The sequence below is a fragment of the Phalaenopsis equestris genome, unplaced genomic scaffold (assembly GCF_001263595.1).
Source record: "Phalaenopsis equestris unplaced genomic scaffold, ASM126359v1 Scaffold000287, whole genome shotgun sequence".
NCBI lineage: Eukaryota > Viridiplantae > Streptophyta > Magnoliopsida > Asparagales > Orchidaceae > Phalaenopsis > Phalaenopsis equestris.
The window spans coordinates 2,249,147-2,267,954 of NW_018164729.1; the positions used below are offsets into that span (position 1 = coordinate 2,249,147).

General features: G+C 37.3%; 1 protein-coding gene across 2 annotated transcripts in view; it reads left to right on the forward strand.

Annotated features, from left to right (window-relative positions):
- The first annotated feature begins 3,356 nt into the window (after nucleotides 1-3,356).
- LOC110024983 (presequence protease 2, chloroplastic/mitochondrial-like) overlaps nucleotides 3,357-18,808 on the forward strand; it is a 28,002-nt gene continuing 12,550 nt past the window's right edge. The window contains exons 1-6 of one of the 2 annotated variants that reach the window (XM_020725202.1): nucleotides 3,357-3,648; nucleotides 4,338-4,512; nucleotides 4,742-4,916; nucleotides 4,993-5,125; nucleotides 12,173-12,243; nucleotides 13,144-13,227. In XM_020725202.1, the coding sequence (XP_020580861.1) occupies nucleotides 3,390-3,648; nucleotides 4,338-4,512; nucleotides 4,742-4,916; nucleotides 4,993-5,125; nucleotides 12,173-12,243; nucleotides 13,144-13,227 (897 nt within the window). In that variant the 5' untranslated portion in view covers nucleotides 3,357-3,389. The remainder of the gene's footprint in view (nucleotides 3,649-4,337; nucleotides 4,513-4,741; nucleotides 4,917-4,992; nucleotides 5,126-12,172; nucleotides 12,244-13,143; nucleotides 13,228-18,808) is intronic. The other variant, XM_020725203.1, reaches the window with a different exon arrangement.

Genomic DNA, 18,808 nt, shown 5'->3' on the forward strand with positions numbered 1-18,808 from the left:
TCCAACTAAAGGATATCAATGCACAGCCACCACAACCTATTTAGAGCCAGCAACCCAAGTCACAACAAACCACACCATAACTGCACAACCACAACACCCCACCCCACCATTTTTTTTAACCCACAACCAACTATGGGATATCAATGCACAACCAACACAACCCACAAAGAGCCACCACAAGTTAGAGCCATCACCCCAACCCACAACAGACCACATCATAGACACACAACCACAACACCCTAACATTGATTTTAACCCACAACTATGTGATATCAATACACAACCACCATAGTCATAGAGAGTCACAAAAAAGCCAGAGCCACTACCCCAACCCACAACAAATAACATCATAACCACACAACCACAACACCCCTCCGTTGCCTTTAACCTACAACCAACTACAAGATATCAATGCACAACCACCACAAGTCACAAAGAGCTACCACAAGCCAATCCCACCACCCAAACACACAACAAACCACTCCATAACCACATAAACACAACATCCCACCATTGCATTTAACCCACAACCACCTAACACCACCCCAACCCACAAGTACCACATAACCACACACCTCACAACACAAACCAGAGCCACCACACAATCACAATACCCCAACCATTTATCTTTCTCATATTGATATCTTGATACACACATTGATAAGAATATATATTTAGTGAGTACGTTTGAGCTCAATTAACATATCATAATTTTGGTAACACATTATGTATATAGAAGAGATAATCACCCACAATACAACCATCATAACCCACAACAACCAAATCATTAACTCTACTGAATTCACACAACCACTACAACCAATGACAGAGGTGCCACACAACTACCACAACACACCCAACCACCAAAACCCAGAGCCAAATCACAACACAACACCCTGATCCACATCACAACACTCCAACTCACATCACATCACATGCCATAACCACCACCCCAACCCACAACCCACTACCATCTTTGCCTTTAACCCACTAGTACCATACAACCATGCAACCTACATTAAAAGCCAGAGCCACCACACAACCACAACATCCTAACCCATATCACAACATAACCGCATATGCATAGCCAACCATCAAAACCTAGGGCCACCACATCACAACCACATATGCATTGAATTCACACAACCAACATAACCCATGATAGAGGCACCACACAACTACCACAACACACCCAACCAGCAAAACCCAGAGCCACATCACAACACAACACTCAAACCCACATCACAACACTCAAACCCACATCACAACACAAGCCACAACCACTTCCGCAACCCACATCAAACACCCCAACCCATAACCTGCTACCACCTTTCCCTTTAACCCACATTACCATACAACCACACAACCCACAACACAAGTCTAAGCCACCACACAACTAAAACACCCCAACCCATATCACAACACAACTACCTATGCATACCCAGCCGCTAAAACCCAGGATCACTACACCAGAGCGACATATGCACAACCAACCACCACAATCTACAACTCACAGCAGAGCTACAACGGTACCTCACACAACCATCGCATCCTATAACAAAGCCACCACAACTAACGACCACCTTACAACAAGCACAACCACCACAATATCCATAGTAAAGGGCATCACCCCAACAAAAAAAAAAATTCCACACCAATGCAAAACTACAAAGAGAACCACCATTAAAAAATCAAGCAAAAACCAGCAAGAGAACATTCGCAAAGAGAACAACCATTTGAAAACCATCAATTGAAAACCACCAGTTGAAAACCAATAAGAGAATAACCAATCAAAAGAACATAATCACGGAGACAAGTTTGAAGAGAATACTATGGAGAAGACCTGTTGCAAAAGAAGAGAGGGAAAGTCGGTCGCGAGAGATGGTTCAAAGGGAGAAGCTGACGCAATAGCGAGAGAAGTGAGGGGAAAATCGGTCTTGAGAGAGGGCTCAAGGGCAAGAGAAGAGAGTAGGGTAGTAAAAAATAAGCAACGGGGTAAAATAGGAAATGCAGGCAGCGAGGTGAAACCCGTGGTATGTGTTCCACGTAAATTATCCTAAACAACATCAAAACATGACAACCAACCAAAAAAATAAAAATAAAAGTGCAACTTCGACGTGCAGGAAACACAGACCCAAACATATCCTAAATCTGAAGCTGCCAAAGAGACACACCCAATGAATTGAGTGTAGTAGGAAGAAGAAAAATGTAAGAGAGGACATTAATGCAGTAAAATTGCAAAAACTTTATTCGTTAAATGAACACTATATTTATAAAACTAGGAATAGTTAAATAACACTTTGTACCCCTAGTAAAGCAGGTTCGACATGTGATATTTTGGGTAATATGCATTAATAAAGCAAAAAGCCTTAGAAGGTACCTGATCGGGTACTTAGACCGGGCGACTGCTATTTGTGGGTCGGGATACTAATCCGGGTGGATTGTTTCGTTTGCACGGTTCGTCAGACAGACCCTGTGGTAGGAGCCATGCGGAGAGTCTGATCGAAATACCATTCAGATGGGTCGGTGATTATCACTTGACATGGGGGTTGTATGTCGCCCTGCTGGTAGGAGTCGGACGAATCTGTGTGGACTTTTGGGCTAATCCTGGAGGGCCCTAGCCCACCACATCTTTTTTTTCTACCCGTCCATTGGACTTATTTGAGATTCATGTTGACATATTTTTTATGTACAACAATAATTGCTAAATTTACAAAATAACTCATTGAAATTAATAAATATGCACTCATTCTTCACTTAATGGGGAGAAGAAGAAGATATTGAGCTGACAATTAAAACTGAACTCTAAATTTCCCAACGACTGTCAACCACTAGTAACTAATTATTGCAGCCTCATACAACTATTGTTCTTGTAGCCAACTACAACTATTATAGCTCTAACCATGGTTTTGATAGCTTTATTGTGAACGTCATAACCATCAACTACAACTTCTACTCGCCAAATTATTACTATGAATCTATGATTATCATTTTCTATAATATGACTTTCCTTAATCCATGTGAAGAGCGAACATTTGCAAATTTCATTGTATAGTAAATTATTTTAATTGTGCTAAAAAAATAATATTTTTCACATTTGAGTTTTTTTGCCAAAAAAGTCTGGGTGACACTTCCCACGATTTTTCTTTTATGTTTGTGTGTTTTGGATATCAAAATTTGAGAGGAGGAAAGTAAATACATAACAATTGGATGCCATGAACGTAAACTTTCCAAAATTTTAGTAGGTAATTTCCATTCACCACACAATTATTATGTATTTACACATCTAACCCCCAAATCAGTGCGAAGCTCATTAGTATTTAATCCAAAATAACAAGTATAACGTGTAGGTTTGCTCTTCGTTCTTCTTCGTCATCCCCATTCCAACAATGGAGAGAGTCGCTCTACTTCGCTCATTATCCACCTGCTCCTCAGTCACCTACCGGAGGCTCCTCTTCCGAACAAAGGCCAGACCCCGCGCTTCCTCCTCTAACCTCCACAGGCATAAGCAGCAAATGCAGTTTCTCAATGGCTCTTCGGCCTGGCGGTGGCAGGCAACGACGACCCCTGTCCAATCGCTACGCCTCAGAAGGAACTTTTCCTTCTCTCCCAGCGCCGTATCAACTTCTTCCCAACCAGCAGCCCAAGGTAGGATTCTTTATGGTTGTTTGTACTTCTTTCCCGTTCCTAATAGTATAATTTTGTGGTTGAATAAGCCCTTTATCTTGAGTGCGGGGATTTAGGGATTTATTGCTTTTCCAACCCTTTGATTTTGTTATTTAAAGTTTTTTTTTTTTTTTTGGAGTCTTGATTTCTAGATTGGTTCGTTGATGGCTGTTTAGGAAAATTGTTGTCCGAAGCGTACTTTTAGGGGGTGTTCGGTAGCTCCCAATTAACATGATTTATCCATTGGATTCATGTTAAATCCGGATTTAATAAATCCAGCAATGGGGTGGATCCCGATTTACTAAATTCTACTAACTTTAAATCCTTCCTGCAGCCAAGCGCCCTAGGTATACATTTAGTTGGTTTATTACAGTTCAATGGAATTTTTGCTACTTCTCATCTAGAACTATGTAGATAGAAAAGAATATTTCATGAATTATGATTTTATTTTCACTCATTTTGTGTGCGAAAATGGAATCATTACCTTCGAGATATTTTGAAGGTGGCTACAGGATTTGAAATTGACATTGATGTCTAATTCTATTCAGTGAAATGATACGATTTAGTAAATTTATCATTTTTCAAAAGTTGTTTGAACCCTAATCAAACCACTGCCTTGCATTCATCGTTGCTGAGCACATATTAATTTATTTGGATTTGATCATATTAAGATGCAGGACATGAAATCTCTGAGAAGCACGGTTTTGAAAAGATATCTGAACAATTCATAAGTGAGTGCAAATCAAATGCCATTCTTTACAAGCATAAGAAAACTGGGGCAGAAGTAATATCAGTATCAAATGATGATGAAAATAAGGTTTTTGGCATAGTTTTTCGAACCCCTCCGTAAGTCTACATTCTAATTTCTCTTGTAGCTTTTTATAATTTGAATGTCTATTTTAGCATTTTTGTCCACCATTTTCCCCCTACATATTTTCTCTCTTCAGCCCTCTCATGCCTTCGTTTATATATTTCAGCATTTGCTGTTTATTTGATGCATCATTCACACCTAGCGCAAAGATAAACATTTTCTCCGTTAAACCGGAGTTTAAATTATTTGTTTCATAAATTGCAGGAAAGATTCTACAGGCATTCCTCACATACTTGAACATAGTGTACTGTGTGGATCTAAGAAATATCCTTTGAAAGAACCATTTGTTGAACTGTTGAAAGGCAGTCTGAATACGTTTTTAAATGCGTTCACCTATCCTGACCGAACTTGTTATCCAGTTGCTTCGACGAACACGAAGGTAACTCATGCTCTTAACTTCAAAAGATATTCGTGCTAAGTTTCTAATGATTTATGCTTTTCATGCTGACTTTTAGGATTTCTACAATCTGGTTGATGTGTACTTAGATGCTGTATTTTTTCCAAGATGTGTGGAGGATTTCCAGACATTTCAACAGGAGGGCTGGCATTATGAGCTTAATGACCCCGCCGAAGAAATGTCTTTCAAAGGTTTTACATAGTTTCTGTACGATGCAGCTTAATTATCCTAACACCTAGATTTACCAATGAACTTACTAGATTGAGTTTACCAATGAACTTACTAGATTGAGTTACATATTTGTCAGAGTTACATACACGGCACTCAGTTCTTATGTATTCACACATCTAACATCTAAACTTCAATTTTTACATACGCATCACATTAGAATCTTACATATGCATGAAAACTGTGTATTGCACTTTTTAACTTTAAAATGATGATATTTTAAAGGGATGACAAATTAGGTTTGCGGGTCGGGCTCAAGTTTGACTCGAAATTGGCCCTAACTGAAACTGCTTGATCCGAATATTAAACAAGTAAAAAAGTTTAACTTGTGTTGACTCGCCTTCAACCCGTCAACCCGAACTTGACCCATATTACCTGTCATAAGATATAACATCTATTCGGGTCAATATCTGCTCAATTTCGAGTTAACATGTTGATTTCAAATTAATTATGAGTTAGCATTTCGGGTACATTTTTAACACCCCTAATCTTTTTGATTTGATATGAAAAATGTGGGTGGTATAATTGTAAAATGTAAAATTTAGGTGTTAGATATGTAAAATCATAAGAATTGAGTGGTATGTATGTAAATGCCCATGTATATTTTTGTGTGCAACCTATTTTAAGCAATAAACCATCTAGAGTGGCTCTTTGATTCTTTTATTTTGGCCAATTTAGTAATCTGTTCCTTGGTTTTTGTTTTTATAATCTAGTTTTGTAGAACACAAAAAGGGGCACTTTTAGTAAACTCTAAATGCACAAGAGGTTTTAGAAGAGCGGATTCAATTACCATTATGCTCAAATTTTTTCTATATTTTCTTATCAAGCTCAACTTGAACTTTATCTGATTCTTAAAATCATGCTCCAGGTTGTCTACTGAATTATTTATTGAGTTCATGCTATGATTTTACCTAGTAGAACATATGGCATGACTAATAGTTGAACTTATAACTTCTATACCTATCACAAACATATTCATGGTTATTAATTAGAAATTTACTAATACCGGAGTTAACAAAAATCATAATGGAAAAAACAATAATTATTACTCGAAGCGAATGAACGGTTACGAGATCACAATGAAAAGTAAACACATTAACGAACACATCACAAACACAACAAGGGTTGTATTGGGTTGATTGTGGACTGACAACTTGAAGCGTAGAGAGAGGGGCAGTGAAACAACATTCATGAGAGGGACATCGAGTTGGACTAGCAGGCGGAGGACAGTGGGATGGAAGAAACATGTGTTTGATTGGGAGGAGGCAGGTGGTCGACATGTTTCAAAACATGTGGCTGGAAGTTTGGGGGAAACAGGTGGTTGGTAGGGGGATTTGGTGGCCTGTTGAAAGGAGGAAGACTATGAACAGGTTAAGGTTGGATGAGAAAGCCTGCGACTGGATGGGAAACTTGTGGTTGGATGTAGGGGTGTCAATTTGGGTCGGAGGGACGGGATTGGGTCCGACCCGAAAATGATTTGATCTGAATTTGGTCAACCCGAACTCCACGTGAATAATAAACATGTTGAATTTTCTTATCCGAATCCGACTTAAAAAATATTCGGATCAACCCGAACACCCAGATTTTGCAAGTCGAGTTCGAGCCGTGTTGGTGCGTCGGGTTAATTTTTGACATTTTGGTATGTTAATTTGTGTCGGCTGGTTGGGTTCCGACCAAAAAATGACCCTACCCGGATTAGGTAAACCAAAACCTGACCCGAATAATAGTGGGTCTAATTCTTTGACCCTAACTTGATTTGAAAAAAAATTTTAGTCAACCCAAACTTGGTTTTCAAGTCAAGTTCTAGTCGTGTTGGTTTGTCGGGTTAATTTTTGACACCCTTAGCTGGATGAGAAGGCTTGTGGCTTGAGGGGGAAACTTGCGACTGGATAAGGGAAATAGGGAGCAGGTTGCGACAAATAAATATCACCTCGGACGATTTACAACCGGATCACTTTTTCGCTTTGAATTCAACCCTTGAATGGAATCTGGACATCGACAACTGTCCTGGCAGAACCTTGAAAGCAAAACTGACATAGAACACACAAAATAACATGTAAATACGATTAGACGACAAAGGAGTGACTCACTCTTTTTAGGCGACAACTCCTAATCCTAAGGAGATTGGTCGAATCTTATCTTTTCCAACTATATCAGTCTAATTGGCCTTAGATCTTTCCCGTGGCCGGTCCAACTTTCACGACCACATCAATCTCTTAGGGTTGGGGGCGCTTCGATCTCATTTGTTGAAGTTTCCGTAATATCATATTATGAAGTCAAATCGACCATGTTGAAAGTAGTAGAGATGTTGTAATCCCTTGGTAAATCGATCCTGTCAAATTCTTGATGATTCTGAAAGGTCTGTCTGCTTTAGGCCTGAGTTTCCCGAACGATAATGGGGAAATCTCTCTTTCTTCAGTTTGATCTACACTAAATCTTTCTCATGGAAGATCACATACTTCTTGGATTTATTAGCTTGCGTTTGGTAGTTGTGATTCTGTTTAACGATCTCTTTCCCAACATTCCCACTAATCTCCGACATAGAAAAAACTTGTATTAACTCAAGCAGAATGAGTATATTGTATTCATGTGTAATCTGAAAATGTGTGTCTTGTAGTCTGGCTCACAGACCTGTTGTAGGCATATTCAGCCTGACTTGGGAGGAACTGCTTCCTATTCACAACTTTTGTTCGATTGTCTGTCTGCGGATGAGCTGCCCAATTGAATTGAAGTTTGGTACCAAGCTTTCCACATTGGGTTTTTCAGAAGTGACTCAAAAACTTGGCGTCCCCATCATATGTAATTTTCAGAGGTATTCCGCGCAACCTCACAATCTCCCTAAAGTACAAACCAGTAATATGGGACGAGTCCAATGTCCCGTGGCATGACACAGAATGAGTCATCTTAAATAATCGGTCAACCAAGGCCATCACCGAATTCTTGTTTTGCTGCGTCCGTGGAAGACCCACCATAAAATCCATACGGACGTCTGTCCAAGGGGCATCTTGTATTGGTAACAGCGTGGATTATCATGTATTTTCCTCTTAGGTCTTAACTTAGAGACAAACTTTGCACTGTCAGACGCATCTCTCTCTATTTCTTGTTAGTCGTGGCAAAGGCTAAAATTTCAAATTAAATTTTTATTTTTTTTAGATTGGTATTAAAAAAATATGAAAAATTTACAAAGTCGTCACATCCGCGGTTGAGTATATTTTTTTTTAACACTGCAATAGCTGAAAAAGCAAGTTGGAGATGTTGACAACACAATGCAAGCTTAGTCGAAGCTGTTTAATTGCTATTTCCATTTTTTGAATCCTTTTTTTATTTTTTTAATAATTAAGTTAAATTTTAAAAATAATTCTCTAACTCATATCATTTTTGTTGTGTACTCATTGATTTTAGACCAATTAAAATATTTTATTGAACTTAAAGGACAATCGATCATCTGTGTTTATACTACGTTGCATTTTTTTTTTATTTTGAGACTTAAATAGCAAACTTTTATTGATTAATATTACTTGTAAATTATGCTTAATGTGATATATTTTATGGTTAAGTAATGTATAATAAATAATAAAATAGGCATTTACTTAAGTACAATACCTTTCTTTTATTCGATTTTTTTTTTTAAATAAATTGCTCACTTTATAGGATCGCTACATTAAAAGAAAAACTTCTTTGAATTGTTTTAAGCAAATTTTTTTAACATGCTGTTTTAAGAATTTTCCCTAATAAATTTAAATGTCAAATTCTAAATGTTTGATATTTAAACCCATGAAAATTGTGTAGTATGTATGTAAATTTCACATCATAATAATTTATTTAATATGCAATTTAACCACCAAATTTTTATCTTTTCTTTCTGTTTAAAATTAGTTAGTGGGTATAGTTTATTGGCTTGTTTAAAATTAATTCAGCTACGGAGATCTAGAAGCTTGGTCCAGTGGTGCATGCAGGCGGGTCGAGTTTTGCTTGAGACATCCATTGCTTCGATGTGGATGAGCGCTGCCCTGCCTTGACATTTTTGAAGAAGTTGCGGGAGGCATGGCGAGGTAGACCGACAGTTGGAAGTTTGGAAAGAGGTGTGGTGAAGCAACTGTTACGGGAGTGATATCGAGGTGGGCCTGCGGGTGGAAGATGCAAGTGTTCGGCTGGAAGGGACAATATGGATTGATTGCGACTGTATAGAAGGCAGGTCTTGCGGGTTGGAGCAAATAGGTGGTTGGAAAGTTAGGGGAAATAGGCGATTGGAAGGGGGAGCTGTTGGCTAGCTGGAAGGGGAAAGACTAGAAGCAGGCTGCAGCTGGATGGAGAAACGTGCTGCTGGATGGGAAGGCCTGCGGCTGAAGGGTGAAACATGCAACTAAATGGGGAAGCAGGGAGCAAATTTGGACAAATAAATATCACTTCAGACGAGTTATGGCCGGAGTACTGCTCTACCTCAGGGATTAGCACTATTTATATAAGTCCTGGTAGAGGCATCGAAAACTTGATTTGCTTCCTAACAAATAGGTTGAGTTTTTAAAATTAGGTATTATTACTCATTGGGTTTCTCACGTAAGGATACATATCGTTTCAATAATATAGGGCTCTATTAAGTCCAGATTGTCGATCTCACAGAGGACGACGTAACGAGTCTAATAAGAAAAGTTCTAGCCCTCTACACTAAGGTCTCGGTTTGGAATATCGATTAAGGTTGGTTTTTCTAACAACTACTTCTAAGTTGAGCTAAGTTAAACCTATCTAGATCAATTGGGTTGATGAATATCAAGATATAAAAGCTACCTTAATCTTGTGATTGTATAAGTAAATTGTAGGATCGAATATTATGAATTTCTAATGTATCTATTGACAAATAGAAACATTCTTCTTCTTTACCCTCTGTCGAGTGCATAAAAAAGTTTGATTAACCTAGTATTAATTCATTAAACCCTAGATTATATTGCTTACGACTCTAGCCTGTCACCCTAGAGCCTCCAATTTATACCCTCAATATGGTTAACCTAGCTTTAATTCATTAACCACTATATCAAATTGGTTAGGATTCTAGTCCGTCATTCTAGAGTCTCCAATTTACAAAGCCTATTTCTCTATCTATTTGCATTTCTCTATGAAATACTTTTTCTTCACCCACTAGTATATGTGGTTTTTACTAGTTGAATGAAGCTATAGCTCTCTCGGATTTTATGGGTTCACAACAAAATTTAATAAACAAATTGATAAAATTAATAAATAAATTAAGCATGAAGTGAAAACCATCACATTGAAGTTTAAAGATCAATTCAATAAGCATTCTAACATTTTACACATTCAACTTATTCATCACAAAAGAAGGGTAGATGAATTCTACTCACAAAACATGTTTAACACGACAAAAATCTTCATTACATCAAAACAAATCCACCAAATATGTGTTTACAACAAAGCAAGTAAATAAAGAACACGATACTTAATTTTTTTCCTCTGAAAAAAGATGCAAATCCTTCCAACAAAACCTTCTACTGTTCATTGCAATGCTGATACAAATCCTTTACAAAATTGCACTTAAATTCCCTCTTCAATCTGTTATGAAAAGGTAAAAATCTACAATCACTACTCTTATCCATGACTTCTTGGCGTCCTTGAAGGATTCCCTTAACTTTGAAATGCCAAAAAGTGCTTTTCCAACCATCCAGATTCGTCAAATAACCCCTAGGTTTGTCCTAAAACCTCCCCGGGCAGTTATAGTGCCGTTTTTTCTGTTTTCTGGGAGAATATTTGGCATCTAGGCGCTCAGAAGTGGCCCATAGGTGCCCATAAGTGGCACCTAGGCGCCAGTATGCTGACAACCTACTGCTCCAATTGCCTCCGTTTCACTTCATTTCCGCTCCAATTCGATCCATATTTTCTACCTATTATACCTGCAAAAAAAACATGAAAATATTCATCTTTAAAGTGCAATTTCATTCAAAAATAGGTGCTAAATATAAAGGAAATTAAGCACGCTAAAAGACATATCAAACACCATCTTGCCTTTGAATACAACCCTTGAAGTGAACCTTGGACACCGACGACAGTTCTAACAAAAATTTGAAAGCAAATCTGATTTAGAAAACAAAAAATAACATCTAAACACTATTAGGCGATAAAAGAGTGGCCCACTCTTTTTGAGCTTGAACCCACTCTTTTTGAGCTTGAACTCCCAACCCTTAGAAGGCTGGTCGACCCTTCTGATTTCCAGATGGAGCGGTCCAATTGGCCTCAAATCCTTCCCATGGTCAGTCAAGCCTTCACTTTTGCATCATTTATGTTGTTCAATTAGTATGTTTTTTCAATATTTTTATATGCTAATATCGATGAAAATAAAATTTAATCATAATTTGATTATTATGAGTTTCCATAATACACATTTTTTTATTGGTATACTTCACTTCAATATAGTTTTTTACTTGAATATAGTTCGGTACAAAAAAAGTAAAATTGAGGAATTATATAAGCTAATGAAGAAGCGTCAAATGAGTATATTATCAAGTTCGTATTTATCTAATTTTTAGGCGGCAAATAAGCATTTCATCAGCATGAACAGACAAGTAGGGTAATGTCCAAGCTTGTTCAATTGGGATGTTGAACTTCTTAAATTGTTTTCAACCTAGTTTAATTAGCTGGCTAAATAAACATAAATAAGTCGTATTCTATTGAGCATCAAACTAGTTGGGATGCATATAATCTTTTCTTTTTTTTTTAAATTTTTCTTTATTTTTAAAAACATGCTTGTTTAATGTTTTTAATATATTTAATTTTTGTTTCTAAAATAAATAAATATATTTTAAAAGACATTTAAAATACTCAAAAACTGTTTTAAAAACTACACTATCTTAATCAAACATATCAAGCATACTTTGTTTCAAATCAAAATATAAATAATATAAATGAAAATAAAAAGTAGAAAATAAAATACAAAAGTGATTCTAAACGAGTCCTTCATAACAAGGGGGGCATTCTGAAATTGTTAAAATGCTATTCCATTTCAGGTGTTGTTTTCAATGAAATGAAAGGAGTATATTCTCAACCTGATAATATATTAGGCCGTGTCTCCCAGCAGGTAAGCTCTATATCGGAGACTTGTTCATTATTCTTATCTTTTTAATCCTGTTTTTCCAGTCATTTGCGACACATGTAAAAATTTGTTTTTTTCATGCCCCTTAAAATGCTTATAGATTTAAATAAGCTAGTTTATATTTTCTTTGGCTGAAGCATTTTTATTTTTATAGTGATATTTTATTTCTTGGCATTATATTTAGGGCACAATAAAAATGGTATGTTTAATCTAGTTGATGCTAAAGATCTTTGGCTTTTTCTCTCGTTTAAAGTTAATTTATTTAGCAATGTTTTTTTTTTTGTTACTTAAACGTACTGCTGGGAATGTGTGAATTAATTTTCCTTCTTTTGTCCTAAACCCCATTATAACAGCTATTGTATATAAGTAATTTTTCAGCTTAGTTAATTAATGATTGGGCAGTTCTGTTGGATGCTTTATCTATGGCGCCAAAAATATTTCGGGCATTTACATACATAGCACAGTATTCTCATTTTTCATGTTGTTTGAGGTAATGCCGGTGAACACCACAAAAATTAAAGCGCAGCAAACTAACTGTTCTCTTTTGTCATCTTAATTGGCGAAGTTTCTTGCCATCATTTTGCTGGTGAACTCTATATATTTTGTTTTTGTCTGTTTTAGACATCAAGTGAAATAGTTGTTGACATATAGTCTTGAAATTTCAGCTTTATAATGATAATAATCTTTTTTAGTTGTTATGAATACGATTAAAGGTGTTTTTGTAATTGTAAGAATCTTTTGGATGGTGAACTACCTTAATTCCTTATATGTTAACTTCTCCTGCAAGAATACTTGTTTGGTGTAAAAATTTATGTGAACTTAAGTTTTTTAATTTATTCTTAGGAAATCTTGATGTATCTGTTATAAAAATTAGTGCTTTTGCAGGCCCTTTTCCCAGAGAACACATATGGTGTAGATAGTGGCGGCGATCCAAAAGTCATTCCTAAACTCACATTTGAAGAATTCAAGGTTAGCATTGACATTATTTTTTTATGATTTTGCATGTCGGTCAACTTATTTATTTATTTTTAAAAATAATTTTTGAAATTTAATTTAATATAATAAGAGGAATATATTTTTTATTTTGAAAGTAGCGTGTTTTAATTTTTTTTAAAAAAATGAGACGAAATGGATATCATTTGTCTAATAGTTTGCATAATCGTGCCCAATACCGTGAATACTACACATTTCCAAAATGTGAGTGTATACCTCAACGATAGACCCAATTCTGCATACTAAGATATTTGTGACATCCGTTTGGTTTGCGAACTTTTTATGTGTGACTGACAAGTTTTCCTATTTAATACAAAGATTATATAGAGTTTATTTTATCTGTGTTCTAAATTCTCTATAGAGGCAAACCCCTATAGTTAATTATATCTCAAATGACGGGAGTCACTTCAAATGACGGGAGTCATTTGAGAAAACTCTAGATAACTTGTCTTCAAGATTTTAAGGTTTAAGTTTTTATGGTTGGATGTGGAAAAAAAGTGGGAGTGACTCAAATAGGAACAATTATTTTCAGGAGTCCAGAGAAAAGAAAATGTAGGGGATGTCACAGATCCTGAAGAGAACCCTCAGTGACTTTCCAAACTATTCTACTGTGTGACTGCATTTTAGAGATGATGTTATTCAATTGTTCAATCCTGCCAATGTTATTCAACAGTTATAATTTGAGACTTATATTTGCATAATATCTGATTGTATAAATAGCCCGCAGAGATGAAAGTTTACGTTATGTCACATGACAACCTCGGAACCTAAGGCGAGTTAGGACTTACGTTGCATAACATGATTGTACAGAAGCCTAAAGCGGGTGTGAGGATTTACGTCGTGCTGGGCGAGCTACCTCGAAGTCCTAAGGATTGTTATTTAGACTAGGAAAGAGATCGCTGAAAAAGTTCCTCTTGCTGCTCGGTCTGAGTTCCTCGCCACAGCGATGACTCTAAGGTTTAAGTATTAGAGATTGGTGGTTTGTATTTCACAGTTTTGATGTCAAAGTTTGGTTTTGTCTTGTTTTGTTTTGACTTAGCATGCAAAATAAACAAATTACAGGTAAACAAAAAGTACTTGAGAAGTAAAATGCAGTAAAGCAAAATGCTGTGGATAAACTATAAAAGCGTAGCTGGACACCTGCTACTGTTGCGTGATTAATATTGCCAGCATAGTATGATTTGCAACAGATTTAAATACACTTGCAAGAAAAATAAACAAAACAAGAAAACTCAGCACGAAAGTCAGAAAAATGAGTCGTAGAAATAACAAGCAAAAGAAACCCTTAGCCACATATGAAAGACCAGAGCTGGGTGTAAGACATTGGTAGAAGTGGGGGCTCAGAGCTGGACTGTTTGTTTCCCTATCTTGAACAAGAGTTACCATTCCGACAATCTACGGAGGGCAATCCTTAACCTCAATCAAGTGATTAGTCGTTGACCTTTATAAAATTTCATAGAAAAATTCTTTAATTTTGATGCAAAAGCCGTTATTTAAGTCTTTTATGCATAGTTCTTTTTAACGTGCAAAAGAGATTTTTGTTTTATTTTTGTAAATATTTTGTAAAGTCGTGTAGTCCACATGCTAGTCACTGTAATCGTGCTAGAACTACTGACAACCTAAGAGCGTTGGGGGCAACGATCTGGGGGCAACGATCCTTGGGGGCAACGATCCCACTAAGAATCGGCGAATAGTATCATCGATCATTTCCTCTCCCTTATTGAAGATCCTTGAGGTAGGAGATACTATTCTAATAATTCCACTTTGTATCCCTCGTTTAAGCACTCATAAACAATGTTGTCATTGCCCTCGCCACTTAGACCCTAAACTTATCCTAGTTCGTTGATTCATATGTGACATTAACAAATTTCCCCAATTGCCAGGAGGATTTGAGTGTAATATTCAAGCTCAAATCTCAGTGTATTGGGTTTCACTATCGATCAAGTAATGACAGAAATTTCACTATTGATTTAATTAAGGAAGCGTGAACCACGTCTTGGTGCATCTTCATGTTTAGTGTTTTAAGCAGTTTGTGAATCGGGGTCTAGTGTCTAGTTTCATTATTTATTCGAAAATTAGGTTGATGAACGCTCACCTAGGGTGTGCTTCTAAAATCTTGGAAGCCTACACTGAAAAATTAGGTGAATGAACTCTCACATTGGGTGTGTTCTTAAAATCTAGGAAGCCTACACTGAAAAATTAGGTAGATGAACTCTCAACTATGGTGTGCTCCTAAAATCTCGGCAGCATACACTGAGAATTAGGTGACGTAGGGTGTGCTTCTAAAATCTAGGAAACTTACACTGAGAATTAAGTGGATGGACTCTCACCTAGGGTGTGCTCCTAAAATCTAGAAAGCATACACTGAGAATTAGGTGGATGAACTCTCACCTAAGGTATGCTCCTAAAATCTAGGAAGCCTACACTTTAACTTGTGTTTAAAGTGATTTAAGGTGTTCTACCCTCAATCCCTCAATTAAGGTGTTCTAGCCTCAATTAAGTGTTTTTCAACGAATCCTCAAATATTTCTAAATGTTTTCCAAGTAATTAAATCAGAAATTTTCATTTTTTGACTTAACCATTTAACAAAAGTAACAAAACAAATGAAAAAAAAAGGTCGACCCACTTCTAAAACTAACAAAGCCAAGAAACGAAACAACAAGTGAATTGACCTAAAAAAATTAAGTTCTTTCAAAAAGTGTAATTAAATCGACCCCTGAGAAGAGTACTTGAATCTATTCCAAAAAAATGTTTTGATCGCCCTAATGTTCCACACTTCAGAGTAAAAAAAATAAAGCTGAAAAGCCACCAAATAAACTAAAAAAGTGCAGCCCAAAAGCCATGAAACGGAACCAAAAAGTACTACCCACAATGATACTTTCAAATAGCTCCAAACAATGGGCAATCGGTCCAAAATTTACTCCAAAATAACAAATACAAAAATCACAAATCAGACCAAAATCGGCAGCTGAAATGACTCCAAAAATAGTGAAAGTATCGAGTAAAGGCAGCCCCCAAACACTGGCCCATGCAACCTTTAATCCTTCCAAAATTACTGAAAAATTAGCACCAAACACGACATGCGAAACCACCAAAATAGCACAATTAAGGCTTTCAAAAAGAATCACAAATGTTCCCAAAGTATGTACGCTAATCGTTACACATGTGTTTGCATATCAAAACTCAATTTCAGTGAAATGCAATTACATGGACTTTGCATGCACATCAATCAATCCCTACATATTTACGATCCCATCACCCAAATTTTGATGTTTACATACCTACTACCTTGACTATGCATGAGAAAGTGCATTTCGTGTTTAAAGGTTGAAATCGTAGTAAGCTTTATGTGATATGAAAAATTCGGATGCCATAAACGTAATGAGTAGAGTTGAGGTGTTAGATATGTAAACAAGTAGGAGATAAGTTGCATGTATGTAAGAATTGAAGTTCGAGTGTTGGATACGTAAATATGTAAGGATTGAGTGTTACAAATTTGGAAATTTTCCTCTTGAATTTTAACATAATCATGAAGCAACATTAATGTCTCTGAGCTACTATTAACAAGCGCATCTCTTTCGTTCAATTTCTTCTATTCCGGTGACAAGAACAACAATCCGAATTATATGTAATGGATGACCCATAGATTAATGTCTTAATATAAACATAAGATCAATCCGACTACAAAACGTTATCTAACCATAAAAAATGATTAACATCCATAGGCTTAAGCCAGAAAAATATTTACTTCAAGTTCTCAATCACTCCTACCAACAATCTCAATAGTCCAAGCATGGAATGAAACCGGTATAAATAGTGCAAATGTAGATCATGCGAACAATTTTAACCTTGTTAAAAAAAAATTGGCTGAGCCACAAACCTTCTTATATATGCATACCAGTTATATATTAATCATACTATTGAATGAAAACAAATTTTGCTTGATGTTTCCTCTTTCTATGATATCCAAATTCAAACCGTCCTCCACAACCATAACCAAAAGTAGAGACATATAATCAATTGAACATAGAAAAGTACATTTCCAATAACCTTTTCCGTATTTTTTTTTCACAATAAAACCAACATCAGAGCTCAAATTTAAATAATCAAGAGCAATATTAATGGATAATGGAAGCTCATCAAACCAACCAAAGCAATTAGGATAAAGCTAATGGTGATGACGAGTTTAATCTGTATAAAGGAATGTGTAAACAACCAACTGATTGTTAGATTCTGGATAAGACTTACGAATAAGTGACAAACTTACCTTGAGACTGCAGCAGAGGATGCCGAAGGAGCTTTAGCGTCGGGTGCTATAGAGGAGGAAGACCTAGCTGGGAAGTGTGCAGGAGCAGTCTCGCACGAAGCATAAATAGATCCCTAACCGAACAAATGAAGGAAGAGGGAGGCAAACTCGAGCGATTCAGAGAGAGGGAGCAGGTGATTTTTTCGGTCACTTGGTGCTTCTGTCGCGAGGAATAGAGGAGTTGGGGGGAATGGAGCCAAGCAGGAGAGTCGCAGCAGACAAAAATCTTGGTCCCGAGAGAGGAGGCAAGCAGAGCTTCGAGAGAGAGAGAGAGCAGGTGAGTCGAACGACTGTTCGGTCTGGTGAGGAAGAGAGGAGGCGGAGGAGAACTGAACAGTTGTTCGGTCAGGGGAGGAGAAGCGAGCGGCGTTCTTCATCGCAAAGAAGAAGAAGCGAACTGGAGGGGGCAAAGGTTTCTGGGTGAGCTTTAAAGGAAGGCGAGGGTTTCGAGCGGGAGGGACGAAGCGGGCAAATGCGGTGCTTCTCTGTGAAGACGAATCGGGAGAGAAGGAGGCGACGGGCTTCAGTAGACGGGCTTCGGTGGCAGAGGGGAGATTCAGCTAGGGATTCATCGTGGGGAGGAGAAGAAGCGCAGTCAGCCGGAAGGAGCTGGATCGAGCGTGAGAGTGAGGAGTTGAATGAAGAGCCTCGAGTCTAGTTAGGGGGAAGAGTATATCGGAAATTCCATAGAGACGTTATGCGAGACTTTGGCTGGGAATTGAATGAATGCCGTTGATGAAGCAGGTTCAAAAGGAAATTTTTTAACTCTCAATTAAAATGAGATTAAATGACCCATTTGAAAATTTGAAATTTAAAATTATTTAACCTTGTTCAGTCCGAGTCCAGCCCAAATCAAACCTGAGTTGAACCTAGGTTGAGCCCGGGCCCGCGCCCCACTAATAAAAAAACTTGCATTGATTTTCGTGTCGCTTGTGCAAGTGCATAATCATAGTGACATGAGTCTCCTTCTTAGCTAAAGTCGACGCCCCAGACGCATCCTTGTAGTACATTTCGTCATCCGGAGTCGTCCGGGCGAGTTCATCGACGGTCGGGCCAAAAATGTGTTAAATTGTGGTGCCTGCGAGTGCTCGAGTCACGAAGGGTTTACCTAAGGCTGTCTGATCCTATGGGAACTCATTTTTGGGCCCTCTACATGTAAGTCCTTAGCCCTTGCAATTAAGAGTCGAGTGCTCGGGACTAGTCATGCGAGATCTGCACAAAAATGAGTCAAGATATGACTCGAAGTTCTAT